Raw genomic sequence first — 16817 nt, 5'->3', positions numbered from 1 at the left:
AAGTTATGTATGTGTGTGTGTGCATGCCCACATGTATGTGACAGTTAAGATTTGCTGTTAGGAGGTGAGCACTGCACTTTTGAGAGTGTGTGCAGTGGCAGCGATGGTGTGCATGGACGGGTGTGCTTTAAAGATAGTGAGTTTAATTAAAGATGAAAGAGCTGATGATTAATTGATGAAAGGTAGACTGTTCCATTGCGCTGAAGTACGGGGGTGTGTTGACCCTCTTCTCATATAGAAAGCAACTGAAAATTACCAGTATGTAAATACCAGTGATGTGTAATCAGATCTTTTGGAGCCTTCTTCCTCATGTTATTCCAGTTTTGGTGAACTATTCCACACATAATCTATAGAAAATATCTGGAAGATCACTTTTGTGGTAGAAAACTATGTTCCAGTTAACTAACATCACCAATAATTTCTTATATTTTGCTGCATTATACCAGGTTTTTGCTATATCTGTTTCAGAAAGAGCGAGGCAATCATCCTACTGCTGTTTTGTTGTTCGTATTCTGGCTCGTCTTCCTCTGCTGACTTCATCTCAAAGACTAGTGCCTCTGAGGCTCTCCTCTATAAAAAATGGAGTAGCACAAGCTCTTTTTACATCACACTTTCTGGTACCAGGAGATTAGAAAGTGAAGGTGGAGTGCTCTGGAGAAAACACTCTTGCTCTGGGCATCTGTCCTGCAGTTGTACTCGCCACGAGACACTAGGAGTGAGAACAGACTACATAAACGTCTTACTGCGGCAGCTGTGGCACAGTGGAAACGATCCCCCTGATAGCTAACGTGTAACAAAACAGTATTTATGTGCTGGTGGGACTTCTTTTGATTCGAGTGAATAACTGGGACAAGAGCTGTCATGTTATATTTATTCATTCTTTCGGTAATATCTTTAGTAAAACAGTACAAGCCTCATCAAATAAAACAAGCTCATAATAATAAATGGTGAATGAGTTTGAAATAAATAAATAAATGCAACAGAAGCATTCAACTTGAATTCAACAGGAGGGGAACATATGTTGACAGAAATTAATTTAAAAATAGAAACGCATATCAAAAACGGGACATCAAATGAATAAATACTCAATATATTCCTTTAGTCATTGCTATAGCTGTCTCACTATTGAACTGCATGTTTAAAAAAGAAGAAGAAGAAACTCTGATGGTACAAAGACTAAACAGCAGGGCTGCAGTACACTGTGCTTTCAGGAGCGTTTTTGCCTTCACTCTAAGTGGTGTAGCGAGGCTGGGGGTCATACATGCAGCAGGTTACATCAGGAGGTAGGAAGGAGGAGGCTGTGGGGGAAGGATGGCAGAGTCCCAGGCAGAGGAGTCACAGCATGGAGTCCCGGCAGAGGACGATCTCCATCTCAGTGCGGTACAGTTTCCCTCCATCTGATAGAGCCATGATGCTCTTCTTGTAATCCCCCAGTCCGGTTGAGTCCACGTCCTGCCATAAATGACACGGGCACACCGAGTCAGCGGGCACAAAGTGGCCTATAAGCATACTCTACACTACAGCAATCTCATCTCTGCTCTATATTTAGCAAGTAGACAAGTAACCTGAACTGATTAATCAATAGGCTGACTATTCATTACCATTTTGTTCTTGTCACAGAGGTCCTTCAGCAGAGCATCGAGCTCCTGCTCATCAATACATCCATTACCATCCTGGTGGATGAGACAAGAGAGGAGGTCTGAATTATACAGACAAGGAAAAGTTCTCCTAAAAGCAGGGATCAAAGCAGGCGAGGGAACCCGAGGATCAGGTGTAGAGGTGCAGCATAGGGGGAAAACTGCTTAGAAATAAGTCACATAACAACTTGTTTTGTGAGTTTCTTAGTGTGCACGCTGTGAATAATCCCACTGAATTAAACAAGATATACGCAGATGTTTCATGAGCTATTCGGCTGATTTTCCACAATTTGACGCTGTAAAGCAAAAATTAGAATTCAGTGAGTGAATCTAATCATGACCTTAAATATAAACTGATGTCTGCTGCCCTTGATGTACATCCAAACATTGACCATGTAAGCTACAGCCTGCTGTAATCTTCCCCAAAATACTGCACAAAATATACCAAACTGCCTGATATTCTCATGAAACCTTTAAACAACACAAAAAATAGTATACTTCAATTACTTTTGCAAGATTTTTCACAAAAACATAATTAGGACATCCAATGTATTAAATTTCTCTTGTGTTTGCAAATATTCTCTCATCTTCCTCTCCCGTCCTGTGTTGCTTTTCCTTCAGTATCGCACATTTACAACAACTGAACACTTAGCTAGCAGACAAATCCTGTGACAAACTGCACAAGAAACGTTTCGTGTGTACAAATCTGTACATATTTGTCATATTTGTTCAGTTTAAAAATGACCTTAAAATAGTTACTCTGATTATACTGCGACCAAAACTGTATTTGCAGCTGCAGCATTAACGGTTCACCAAGATTAAAAGAAAAATTGTCTTTCTTGAAGGTGTGGGACGCCATGATTTTCTTATCAACGAGCTACTTCTGCCATGCCCTCAGTCAACACATCAAGAGTGAAAAATCAATTCAGTTTTTTTCACTCATGATCAGATACTATCATGGTCCAGGCTAAAGGGTTTTGTTTTCCTTCTTCTTTCATCGGTTGTGCTTTCTTTAGTTTCTTTTTCTGTGCAGGTGGTGAAGTAAGCTGACGTTTTCCTCAGTCTGCCTTCGGGCATGGCCTCCACTGGCAGCCATCTACACCTGTGTTCAATCCGCACATTATCCTGAATACTTAGTGGCTAGAAGGACAGCAGAACTCCGTCAAATTGTTCGTCTCCCTCATTGGTATGAGGCACTTTGACTCCATCTCTTCCTCTTTTTCTTGGGTCCTGGCTCTGCTGTGCTTACCTGTTATCCAGACTTACTGGTATTGCCAAGGAGTTGCAACCGTCTCCATCCATCTACACCTGCCAGTACACCCTTCATCAACACTCACAGCGATTCTTTGAGGCTAAGACTGAGACACTAAGACCTCACCTCTTTGTTAATTATGACAGATGCTTTTTACATTACACTATTAATTCGTTTTTTAAGTAATTCATTCTGTACTAAAGCAGAACAAAAGACTGAAATTCCCATGATGATAGCAGAACTAAAACTATCCACTTTCTACCACTGATCTGAGCCCGGGTCACAGGAGCAGCAGCCTAAGCAGGGCCAGACCCTCTTATCGCTGGTCACAGCCTCCAGCTCTTCCAAGGCAACACAGATACGCTCCTGAGTCAGCTGAGAGGCATAATCTCCCCAGCGTGTCCCATGTCTGACCCAGTGTGTTTGTTTAGAAAGTATTTCACAGATACTTTGTATGATAATCAAATCAAAATGATTTCATTAATCCCTGCAGTGACATGTGGATCAGTGACTAGTGTTTCTATCCCCAAATCCATGACATCATATAGACTGCCAAGACATTTCCCCTTGATGATGATCCAGAATTATTTGATCCTCAGTTTTCCACCAATCCCCATGAGGGTGACATTTATAGTAGAGAGCAAAACAAAATCATCAAGCACTTGACAATGTAAGATATTCAGAGTTATCCGTAAGGGTGTTAGCATTCTGATCTGAGGAACTAGCTCCAGTACAGCTTTACAAAGCTGCTAGCACAGCTGCACACATCTGTTTAGGTACCACACACCATGCATAATATAATATAAACTATGACAGAAGAAGCTGAGGAACATGCTGTTTTCACCTGATCGTAGAAAGTGAAGATGGAGTCAAACTCCTTAACCGTGAGTCTGATACCCTGTGTGTAAGAGAAAAACAGAGAGGAGTGAAATTTGTTAGAAACTGATGGGTATTTCTAGAGAGCGGTAAAAGCCCCACCAGATCCAGAACTGATATTAATCCATGCAGATTATGATAACTGGGACTAGAGTTCAGTTAATCCTCAGCAGACAGACTAATCCTCTGTCCGGAAGGAATTGCGGATCTGCCCTCACAAGTCAGCTGTACATATCATGACATAGTACACATGGGATGTATATGTGGAATGGAAGGTGAAACCTGTACACACAGAGGTCATGTTTTCTTTTTTTTTAATAATAATCTTCTACAGTGCTATTTACAAGTATTTCACCTCTTCCTGATGTCTTATTTTTTGCATATTTGTCACACTTACATGATCCAGATCATCAAAAAATAAACATTAGACAAAAATAACCTGAGTAAATACTAAAGGGAAAAATCTATCCAAGCCTACCTGTTGCTGTGTGAAAAAGTGTTCCCCCGCTTGTTAAATAATGAGTTAACTGTGATTAACCACATTTTTTTGGAAAGCTGGGTTCAATTTCACTCACCACACCTGAGCCAGACCTGTATAGTCAAGACGTGACTTAAATAGAACCTGAAGCAGGCTAGAAGAGCCCAAGAAGAGCTGAGAAACAAAGCCTGGAAAGGGTTATAAAGCCATTTCTAAGGCTTTGAGACTCTACTGAACCACAATGAGGGCCATTATCAACAAATGGAGAAAACCTGGAACAGTGGTAAATGTTCCCAGGAGTGACTAGGAGTTAAAGGTTCACACAGACACCTGCTGATAAGTGCTACTAACAGACTTATTCAGGTTTTCAAGCAGGTCAGAGTCTCGGCTTTAACTGGGTCACTGTAACACGTTGATTTTTTTCCTTTTTCAGCCCTTCTGTTGTAGATTTGCTGCTGTGTTTGGGATCATTGTCCTCTTGCATAACTCACTTTGGGCCAAGCTTTAGCTGTCAGACAGATGGCTTCACATCTGACTCTAGATCACTTTGGTATATAGATGCGTTCATAGTCTACTCAATGACTCCAAGGTGCCCAGGTCCTGTGGCAGCAAAACAAACCAAAATCATCAATCCTTAACCACCACTTCACTGACAGGTGGTATGAGGTGTTTGTGCTGACATGCAAGTGTCCAAAAGACATTGTTCTGGAAGTCTAGTGGTTCGTTCAGATGTAACGTTGAAGACATAAAATGTGCTGCCATTTTTTTCTTTTCTTTTTTTTAGAGAGAAGCTTTTTGCTGGAAACCCTGCCAAACAGGCCACACTTGTTCTTTTTTCTCATTTTACGGTCACAAACTTTAACACTTAGCGTGCTAACTGAAGTCTGTAGAGTCTGGGATGTAGGTCTTGGGTTTTTATGTGAGTTTGTGGAGTTGTATTAACACACATCTGAGTGCTACAGATGTGCTACAGACCAGTGAACTGCCAAAACCTCTGTTTTTTTTATAGCGTTGCTAACACTTCCTGATGATCAATTAATCAAGCAGATTTGATTAGCAGCACCTAGCTGCTACTAAGCCTCTTCCTGTGAAACCTTTCTTTCTTACGTGATTGTACCTGACCAATGTTGTTGTCCTGCCAGGCAGGTCTTATCTGCCTGGCAGGACTGCCTCAGTGGTTTACAAAATCCCAGCTCAATCAGGCATTCACAGGGAAAGATGTTGATCCTAGAAATCCCATGTCAATACTCCAAGAAACATGGAGTCCATCTGGCCGCAGGAGGGGAACTTAGACTATCATATATTTAGCTATCATATATAATTTTGTTCTGAATCTCTGGAGAGCTCTTCAGTTTCTGACTTTTTCACATCAAAAGGAACTGACGGGATCTGAAGGAACAGGCTTTTGTTGCTTATAAGCATAATCTTACCTGGAACTTCAGCAGGAAATTTTCCTGGACCGGCAAGAGCCTGTGGTGAAACACAGACATGTGAACGGTGTCCTTAAAGAAAAGTTTTTAAAATGTTCCTAGCATACAAATAAAACAAAGTCGACACTCACCTGGCCATCTCAGAGAGGCCCAGCTTCCCATCGCCATTAAGATCAAACATATTTAGCTAAACAGGAAGAAAATTAACAGGGAATTTATTGAAGTAATGTATCACATATTAACTACTCAAGGGAGCTTAAATGCAGCAGTTAAGTGTTTAGCCCACAGCAATACAGGGTTATTCTGTACTAATGGGCTGCAATGTTTGCAATCTTTGCCTTGTGGCACTCACAATCGTCTGCGTGTACTCATTAAGCTTCTTGTCTTCATAGTTTCTGTTCGCCTTCTTCAGCAGGTCTGACAGGAAACCCTGAAGTGAGAACAAAATAAACACCTCAGCCACTGATTAGATGAACAAGCTGAGTATTTGTTTTCAAGTTGAGGTTTTGTTTTTCACATGACAGAATTTTTAATGGAGCGTGTCACGTCCATGTGCAGATTCAGAGTAGTTCAATCAGTAGCACCGATTCTTCCAACAGCGTAACACACAGAAATGAATCATCTCAACCAAGGACAGATTAGTTTAGTGTATTCACTGCACAGCCATTCACACTTCACATATTATCTACTTACTGCTGCCTTTTGGTTATGAAAGGAAAATGACATGTATAAATAGTCAAAATATTTTCTAAATATGTCTTAAATACTGGCGTGTCTATGTAAATTGCCCCTACGTGTGATAATAATTAGTTATTATCACATGTAGGGGCAATACTGCAGCCATAGTGATCAATTTGAATTTACTGCACAGATCACTGCCCCATGCAGCAATCTGCTGTATAGTAGCACACATAGAGACTACTGAAGTCATCTTTTGCTGTTTCATTTATAATTAGAAGTGTTGTGTAGGCCTGAATCATGAGGAAAAGACCTAAAGTTTGAATTAATGCTTTTATGTGGATGCAGCAAAGTGTGTCTGCATGCAGAGATGGAGCCACTCAATCTGTTTAGGATTACATACATGGATAGTCCATGAAGAAGACTACATACGAGGGTCACACACTGGGTCACATTTACCTAGAGTCTGAAGAAAATGGTTTGCAGAGAAGATTTCTAAAATGCATGAACAAAACCAACAAAACTGTCCATCTGCATAATGATACTACATTTATTTTTGCTTTATTTGTGATTTACCTTCAGCTCATTCGATTCAATGTATCCACTGCGGTCAGTGTCATACTTCCGCCAGGCCTGCCGGACAAGAGTAATGTTTTCAGAAAACACCATATCATCTTTAACCACTTTGACAGTAAAATAATAAAACTAAATCCTTACACACTCATAAAAACTAAAGTAAAAACAAACACTCTGTAAATGTTGACTCTGTCAAAGACCTCATCAAAGATGGATACCTAAAAGTCCTCCAGCACTCTCTGCGTTTCCCCTGCAGAAAGCTGTGCTCCATTCATAATGTATGGCTATCTGAGAATAGCTTTAACACACAGAACAGCCTGAACATCACACCACTAAAAACCTTCTAAAGTAGCGCACATCAAGTGTGTGTTTGTACAGTTTATTTACAATTTCAGTTCAGCAGATGTTTTCTCTCAAACAGGAAATCTCTGCTTTATTATGCACAAGGTGTTAAAATATCTTTGGAAAAACTCCTTCAAAGTAATTATGTAATGTAATTAATCCATTATAGGTGATATAAAGATGCTTCCCAGGCTCAGAGTCATCAGATAACTATTTACTCTATTTGCTTCTAATTTTAGGTTATTTCAACTATTCATCAAAATGGCCAATTTATGCACATCAGTGATGTCATTCTGCTGCCAGGCGTGAGTGTGACCTAGATCTCAAACACAGCAGTTTTCAGGACAATATCGAATATTTTATGAGTATCCAGGCTTCAAATTAACAATTCACACCTTTAGTGGATTGTCTCTGTATGAAACAGGTGTCCTAACTTGGCAGGAAAATTAAAGGAAATGTGAGACGGCTGAACAGGCGTCCCACAGGACGGGCTGTAATGGCACACTGACTTGAGGCGATTGTGAGCAAATTTCACAGCTCACTAAGATTTATTAGTCACTGAGCAACTTTCCCTCCAAAATATGGGACTTCAAAAGAAGCACAGAAGGAAGGAGGCTAATTCTTTACATTCAACTGAATGGCTTTGGATAAGAATGTGAGCTTGGCTGACCAAATGTGTAGGGTTATGTAAGAGTGCTCGCTGCATATCAACAGTTAAAGCCCGGGACACAGATGTGTATATATGCCAACTTACTGCCATGAATTCAGAACTGGATCCAACAAACTCTCTGAAACAGATCAGGAAGTTTTCTTCTGTGGGCAGAATCTGAGCCAACTGCAGAGTGATACATGAAGAAATGGGAAGATTATTAACCAACGTCACATATTTTATGTTATTGCTTTGTAGTTACAGAGTGTGAAGCATTTGAAATGTAGGCTTCATATAAACAATTGCCATTCACAGTGAAGACAAACAGGGAACAGAAGAGGATGAAGGAGGCTGGATAAAATGTTTCTAAGAAAGTAAATTGTTCTCACCTCTGACATCTCAATTCTCCCATCAGAATTCTTGTCAAAGCTGGCCATGAACTCTTTCATCTTTTCTTTGAATGTGGCGTGTGAGGGATCCTGCAAACACATCGAATTACACTTATCAAGATATATGAAATATATGAAAGGTTACTCTTATAGAGAAGGGCTTAGTAATGGGCATAACTCTTGAAAACAGAACAAAACACCACAATCTGAAAATAGACAGCTCTCTTCCTCCAGCTCTCAACCTCTTTATTCTAAGCCCCGCACATCATGGGCTAAAAATAAATACATGATTTTGGGGCTTTCAGTGGAATACATTTAGGTTTACAAGCTCTGCCTTTGCAGAGGGGTAGAAGAAGCATAAAAAGTGGCTTTTCGCGGCGGCCATATGACTCTTGATCTGCACAAAATGATCCCTATGAGTGCCACCCACTCCAATCCGAGACATTATCAGATGATGATGATAATAAAAATGGTGGTAAAAAAAAATATAATGCAACACTTTTATAAATAAGCCATTAGATAAATGCTGCAGAGAATCATTTATCTTGGGATTTAGTGCACAAAGTGGTAAGACAAAGATTTTAATTCAATTACAATTGAATGCACTCTTAATGGTGGTGTTTATTTCTGAGGTGGCAGCAGCACATTAGAGCTCTGAAACCTTAAACTGGATACATTTAAACATTAAAATGTTACCGTACCACAGTCTTCTACTGAAGGAGATGTGAGAATCACTTTAGTTTGTTTATTTTTTAGTATCAGTGTGAAATTAATTTTAGTAACTGAACGGTTATTCTTGTTGTGTATTTTGTGTTCGAATAGCTCAAATTCTAACAGAGTAAAATACACTTTGTAGCACATTAGAATCAAGCATAACAACATTTATACATTTTCTGTATCACCAAATTAATACATGCACATTCTCGTGATAAAGTGATGCAGATTTTGCACATATAAAGGCTACAGGAGATCATCTGATTACAGGGGTTTTCTCTGTATTATTGTAGTGTTTTTAGCTTGCAATATAAAGCACCTTGTGATATTTTTTTATTGTGCAATTTACTTCTAATATTTTTTTATTTGAGGATTTTTCTTTTTTTAACCAAGATTTATATTTTACAATCAAGGTTTATGGTTTTTATTGTATATTTTATTTTATAGTTCATATTTATTTTTAATTTAGTGACTGTTATATATAATATAACAGCCTGTACAGCACTTTGGTCAACTGATATGATACAGGGATAAATGTTGACTTCACTTCACTTGAAGCTGAGCGATTGAAGTTGTCCATTTATATTAACTGATCAGGGCAACACGGTTGTTCAGTGGTCAGCGCTGTTGCCTCACAACAAGAAGCTTCTGGTTTCCTGGGTTCAAATTCAGGCTCTTTCTATGTGGATTTTGCCTCCATTTCTCTCCAAAGACATCCACCTTAGTTTAATTGGTGATTCTATATTGACTGTAGGTGTGTATAGGAGTGTAAATGGTTGTCTGTCTCTTGATGATAGACTGGTGACCTTTCCAAGGTGTACTTTGCCTCTTGCCCTATGACAGCTGGGACAGATTTTTCAACACCCCCACAACCCTGAATTGGACAAGTGGAAGAAAATAAACTGATGGATGTACAAAGAGTAAACACACTCACCATCCCTGCTCCTCGTCTTGCATTCTCCAGCTCGCTGAAGAAGTTTTCTAACTCCTTCCCTTCGATGTAACCATTTCCTGTGGCGCATCAGAGGAACAAAATTAGTTTGGCACAAATGATGTTATGAGGCTTTTAAGTCGCCTCAAGTTTTGTTGACTGTTCAAAAGTTTAATTAAAGACTCAGATGTGGATGAGTGATTAAAGGTCACCAGGGGTTCTTTAAATTTGGCAACAGCCACCAAACATTGAGCTCTAGTTCAGTCTCAAGTCCTCTTACCCCAGTAAGCAGTTTACAGGAGTGTATATGGCGCCTGTACATGCCCACAGCTTCACCAAAATCACTCTCTAAATATATTTGGTTGGTCCATCCATCAAATCAGCACAAAAATCTGAATAAAACTGTGGATGAATGAGTGAATCCTGGAGGACGACCACACTGGGAAATAAGATGACCAGCTGCTATATCATCTCTACAGAAGTAAAACTCACTCTGATGAACTGGAAAGGTATGTTACACAAAAACAAGGTCACGCTAAGCTGACATTTAGCTGTGTGGCGATTCAGTGTCATGCTGAAATAAATAAAAAAAACAGTCAAGCGCTGCCAGAGTGTAAGCAGCATAATGAGCGCTTCTTTTTCTTGCCTAAGAGAGTGAAAGTGTTCGGTCAGATTGATGCTTATTGGGGCATTCTGTCCCTCTGTCTGGGTTTGTGCTTCTTATGACGATCACATGACCCGAGATAATTTAACACAATAATTTACTTCACTGGTTTGCCTGCAAGTTCCACTAACAGGGTAACATAAATTACACTCCCCAGTCTCTTTTTAATCATAAGAATGAGTCCCATCTGTGTACTATACCAAGGGGGGAGGGGTTGCTTTTTATGTTGCAAAAATAGACATTGATGTAAAGGTTTCAAATAAAAAAAAAATATTTCAAATAAAACACGTGTGCAGAGTAAAATGCAGAGATGCACTCTGCTCCTATCTTCATCTCTTAATCTCTTATCCTCTCATCTCCCTTCCTTTTTGATCGTATTCTCCCTCCCTTCGTCCTTTCCTCCCTTCCTCTCATCTCAGTGCCCAGCATTATTTGGACACTTTATTTGATAGGTGCTCCATGTCACCATCTGGGCTACGGGTGAGCCAATGTTTCAACATAAACATGTCAGTTTTTCAGAGAAAGATTACAAAGCTTTGGGTGCAAAAAAAAAAAAAAGATAAAACATGCAAAAACTACGCAGCCTCAGTTCAGCAGATAGTGATGTTCAGTTGGGATTCCCTTTATTTTTTACTATTTCTAAGAGGCTGGGATTTAAATGGTAAAATGGCTGGACGACCATAATCTCTATCAAAGTGCAAATTAATGATAGAGAGCTTTTAAATTGCAGAATTCAAGCTATAAAAATCATCTGGTCATCATGATGTCAGAAGAAAGGGTCAACAGTCTGACCATTAATTTTTGCATCACACTATTACTTGTATAGATAAATAACTGAACGAGTGAACGAACAAGCAAAGATAAAATTCACGGAAATTCATCGTGTCCAAAAAACAAAAAATATCTTTGGTATTAAAATAAAATTCATTAAAATAAGGAGGAATCCTTATTTTATATCATTTTATTAAATGATATGGTACAGAGTTGTCTCATAGTGAAAAGGGTGGATTTGAGCGTTTGTATGTGGATGTTGTGCGTTCTCTATGTGCCTGAGTGGGTGCTTGTTTCCTCCCACTATCTTTCAGAACTGGTTAATTTAAATTGATCGTGGCAGTTTTTCTCTCTGTGCTGGCCTTGTGGTGGAGTGGTGCTCAAGCCAGGGTGTCCACTGCCTTTAACCTTTTGCCAGATGTGATAGCCTCCCAGCAAAGAAAGTGAATGGGTGGATGCTAAGGAGGTTGGAAAATCTGTGGTGACATTTCTATCATATGTCCGCACCCCGCGCCTACATAAGCAACCCCTCTCAGCTCATCGGCGCCCGCTGCCAGAGTTTATGTTGCAGTCCGAATCTCAGCTGTCACATGGAGCGCACCACTGCACACTGAGCAGATGCAGTCCTTTCTCTCCCCAAACAAAAACACAGCTCAACTGCTGATTGCTCAGTGACACCTCGGAAACAATTCAGCTGATGAATGCACGATGACTAAAAATGACAAAAGAGGGTCATGTGGGAAACAGATTTCTCAGAGAGGGTGCCTGAGTGTTTCACCCCTAGGTGTGAAGACAAACCAACATGAGGTACTACATGCTGCAGTATCAGCTGTATGAGTTATTTTTGTTTGTATGACAAAGAGGAAAATTTGATTCATTCTTTGTGTTTAATTCACTGCAAAGCAAAGTCTTCTGTCGGATACACTTTATATAAAAGATGGATAAAGTCACCAGGTCTGAAAAGTGAAACCCGGCTGTTGTTTTTTTAATGACCAACAGGGGGCAGCGCCTCGGGTTTAAAAAATGAGTTCAATTTAATAAAAATCTATAAGAAAATAATCATACTTGACAGTGATTTATGAACTTAATAAACATTTTCCCCGTGAGTTTGGGGTACCAATCATGAGTTTAAAATCTTCTTTAATACAAAGCAATGTTCATTTTGCATTAATATGGTCCCATTTAGAGTAGAATTTATAATACAGCAGGATATACTTTAGGATGTGACTACCTCATGACTGAGCATCCAGTGCAATGTCCTCAGTTTATCACTTTTCACCTATGACATATGCTTTCAGAAAATCTAACTGGTTAACCTGAGGTCTCCAAACAGGAATCTACAAACCGGTGGTTAGTGTCACAGTGGCTGCATCCGTCTGGTAAATACAATCCTTGCTGCACTACAGAAAGGAATTTGTTGATGCCCTTTTAGTCAACAAAAGCGCACTGCCTATATATCATCCAAAACAGACTGTCGAGGTTGCGATTAACTCATTTCTCTCACTTTTGCAATTTAGTCCATCTTGGAGTGGGGAATTAATTACTCCTCACCCTTACTGAGCTGCTCCTAACCCCCTCCTTCTACAGGCACAGTTAAGCCACAAAAATAACTTAGATTAGGAACAAATTGGGGTTAAAATGAACTAAAGTGTTGATAGGGAGCATGATTTACAGTGAGGCTTATTGTGAAAGCTCTGTGGGCCACTGCAGTACTGTCAGGCTGTACTGTTCGATGAAAACAAACTGCAAATTTATCGGACAAATAAAGGTCATGACTTTTTCTCAATGGCTTCAGAGGGTAATCCTTCAACTGAAGCTGCAAAATGAAAATATGTATAGCTGGATCGGCTCATCGTGAAACAAAGTGGGGCGATGAAAGCACTCTTCTGCAGTTCAGCTGCCCCACAGTTAAACAAATATCTATTTGTATATCAGATATAATATCACTAATTGCAAATATGCATCAACTAAACTTAGACTAAACTTAGGAATTTTATTTACTTTTATTCCTTGAAACTCATATAACAGCTTTTGTAGTTTTGATCCATTTATAGACTAAAATAAGATTTGTTTTCATTTCAAATCTTAGAAATTAAAATAAAAAAACTGAAAATTTCATTCCACGTTAAGCACTTAACGTTACTTTAAAGATGTTTTATAATGAAGTCTACCTCAAAATTAATTAAACTGATCATTGCTTTCCTCTGTGATGCAAGTTATGCTATATTCATATTCATTTTAGTGCAAACTGTCCAGTTTCAGAGATGCTGGCTGTAGAGATGTCTGCCTTCTCCTGCCTTGTAATTTTCAAAGTTTGAAAATGCATTTCAAAATCTGATCTTTTTCTTGAAATCATGACCCAGATACTCAAAAAAATCCATCATGCTTGCACTGAGAATTTTCTTTCCACTATCCACATCCCCAAAACAAAACAAGGAAAGCGTATAGCTGCAGTTCTCTAAAGATCAGGACTGTTCCTGTAGAAACATCTGTCACAGAAATACCTTCGAGTAATGGTTTTCTGTATGGGTTTATCATTGTGGCCCACTTTACAATGTTGCTTCACTTCATTGACGGTTGTGAGCAGTTACAGTTCTTCTAAGGTACCTCCAGGGGACTTCAATCAGGTTGAAGTCTTGACTTTGACTGGACCATCGCAGCACATTGATTCTTTTCTTTTTCAGCCATTCTCTTGCAGATTTGTTGCTGTGCTTGGGATCATAGTTCTGTTGCATGACCCAATTTTGGCCAAGCTTTAGCTGCTGGACAGATGGCCTCACATTTGATTCTAGAATACTTTGGTATACAGAGCAGTTCATGGTTAACTCAACGACTTTAAGGTGCTCAGATCCTGTGGCTGCAAAAACAAGCCCAAATCACCACCCCTCCACCATGATGCTTAATGGCTGATGTAGGAACCATTTTTTATGTTGGTACCTTATGTATGCCGCTAGGGGTCACCTTTTGTGTTTTACGACATGGTGTGTCTATGGGAATGTATTTAAGGTAGACACACGTAATTAGCGACAGGTGTGTTGTTGTTCGGAAGGAGCAAACAGTTTGTGACTGCTGTGCTGTCATGATATGGTGTTGGATAAAGAGAACTGTTGACATCAAATACAACAGAGGGAAGTGGAATAAAGATTCAAAATGAACAAGATAAGTACGGCTGGAGTTATTGGACTGTAACAAGTTTAACAAGTTCATTCATATCAGTGGCATCGCGTCACCCCCGCCAGTGAACACCTCAGTGGCTTCAGCTGGTCTGAGGTGTTCTTGCTGATATGCCGCTTCAATTGACATTGTTCCAGAAGTTGTGTGGGTTGCTCACATGCAACTTTGCAAACCTAAGCTGTGCTGCAACGTTCTTTTTAGAGAGAAGAGAGTTTGTCCTGCCAACCCGTTCGAACAAGTCATACTTGTTTGGCTTTTTTTCTATTTGTCCTATCATATAGTTTAACTTTTAACATGCTAACTGGGGCCACTAAAGTCTGGGGTTTTTGCAGTTTCTCTGAGCATTGGACATCTAGCCTTGGGGTCAATTGACTGGGATGTCTACCCCTGTGAACATTGCGGTATTGTGTTAACACACGTGAATGTTTCAGACCAGCAGATGTCCTCATATAAGCATTTAATCAAGGTCACCTGATCAGCAGCACCTAGCTGCATATTCATATTCCTATGAAAGCAGGTAGGGTGTAACTAGTTTTTTACATGACTGTAGCTAACATTGCAGCTCACACATGAGCCCCTCATGGGAGGCATGGGAAGATGGTCACTTTCTCCTGGAGAGTGATTGGGTTGCTTAGTAGAAAATGGGCCTGAAACCTCTCTCAACAGTTCAAGGTAGGTTTTTATTTGCTTGTTTGCTTGTTTTGGTGCTTTAAATGCCACACAGAAAGTTCCACTTGTTCTCCAATGCGACAACTCACACTAAAACAATATACATGGATAAATACAGACCAGAGTAAAAATACCTATATCTTATTAAATGAAATGAACACTTGCATTAATGAAGGCCCTTATATAAGTGACTGTTTGCCAGTGAGCATGCATTCTGGCACATTTACATGGCTATCTTTTAACATCGACCCTAACCTGAACCTGTTTATATCCTTAACCCTAAAAGCAAGTGGAGGGCTGTGATAGACAGGATCATCCAACATGTCCTCAATCCAGTGGTCTAAAACTCAAACTGATCCTCATAACGATAGCTGTACAAGTACACACACACACACACACACACACACACACACACACACACACACACACACACCATCCACTCTCCACTTCACTGTAAGCTCCACCCAACAAAATCCAGAGAGAAAAAAAACACACTCCTTCACTCTTGCATCCTCTCATCTCTTACCTTTTCACGCTCCCTCCATCCCCCACCCTGCTACCCCTTTTCCCCTCCCTCCTCTGCATCCACGTCGCTCTCTCCCCCATCTCCCCTTCACTCTCTCTTTTCTATCTTTCAGCCCGTCGTCTCACTGTTTCTGATCTGTTTTTTCCCCTTCGCCCTCTTTTTCAGCATCCTCTTCGTAACACAACTTTACAATCCACTACAGACCCCCTGACTCATTTCTATAGTAAATAAAGTCACAACGTAAATGATGTACAGTGATTTAATCTGATGGATTTTACTAAGTAAAATAGGAAAACTGTTTACTCATATCACAAATGTATCCTATGTATAGTAACCTATTAGTTAAATTTTCTTACTGCAGTTTGTGACATTACTGCACTGATTCTGCAGATTTTTACTACATTTTACAGTCGCTGAATTATTTTTTTTTAACGCACAAAAGGGTTTCAACTCTAGCTGGACACAAAATTCTCTTATATGCACTAATTTCAACCCCACCTTCTACATAATTACTGTTTAGTAATAAACACAAATTGATCCGATGGCTAGTTCCACAGTCATTAGACAGGCGGACACTTGAGCGCACTGACCGTCTACGTCAAAATGCTTCCAGATGTCGATGAACTGCGCTGCGGTCAGCTCAGCCAGGTGCAGTTGGGGCTGCTGCTGCGGTTGAGTTGCCATCTTTGCTGTTTCTCCCAGCTTTAAGTCGTCCACAGTAGTTGGAGGTAAACTTTTCCCGGTGTAGAGTTCCTCGGGTCTGTGGGATGCGCCTCCTCAGCCGGGGCTTTTAAACCACCCGCGATGCCCGCGCTTCTGCTGTGCGCCACACGGGGGCGTCTCGACCGCGAAGAGAGCAACAGCAAAAGACCAATTACAGGAGGTGTGTGTGTGTGTGTGGGGGGGGGGTCCTCTGGGCTTTGTATATGAGTCACCATTAACTGCCGTCCAGGCTGCTGGTTTCATAGAAGGATCATTATACATCATCCAATCCTGCTGCTCCCGCAAGAGGAAAATTACATCAAACAATTTATTCTAAAGCAGGGCGCCCTGCTGGCTCC

General features: G+C 40.1%; 1 protein-coding gene across 1 annotated transcript; it reads right to left on the bottom strand.

Moving 5' to 3' along the window:
• Nucleotides 1–865: 865 nt before the first annotated feature.
• Nucleotides 866–16553, bottom strand: LOC134629305 (calretinin-like). Its single transcript, XM_063476540.1, has 11 exons — nucleotides 16347–16553; nucleotides 9956–10032; nucleotides 8308–8397; nucleotides 8024–8104; nucleotides 6928–6984; nucleotides 6026–6103; nucleotides 5805–5860; nucleotides 5674–5713; nucleotides 3734–3787; nucleotides 1602–1673; nucleotides 866–1452 (listed from the first exon to the last, which is right to left on the bottom strand). The coding sequence occupies exons 1-11, from the start codon at nucleotides 16438–16440 to the stop codon at nucleotides 1336–1338; spliced, it is 816 nt and encodes a 271-aa protein (XP_063332610.1). The 5' UTR covers nucleotides 16441–16553; the 3' UTR covers nucleotides 866–1335.
• Nucleotides 16554–16817: the final 264 nt, after the last annotated feature.

Source organism: Pelmatolapia mariae, linkage group LG1 (assembly GCF_036321145.2).
Source record: "Pelmatolapia mariae isolate MD_Pm_ZW linkage group LG1, Pm_UMD_F_2, whole genome shotgun sequence".
NCBI lineage: Eukaryota > Metazoa > Chordata > Actinopteri > Cichliformes > Cichlidae > Pelmatolapia > Pelmatolapia mariae.
The sequence above is the reverse complement of the archived record's forward strand: the minus strand, read 5'-3'. Positions and strand labels throughout refer to the sequence as shown.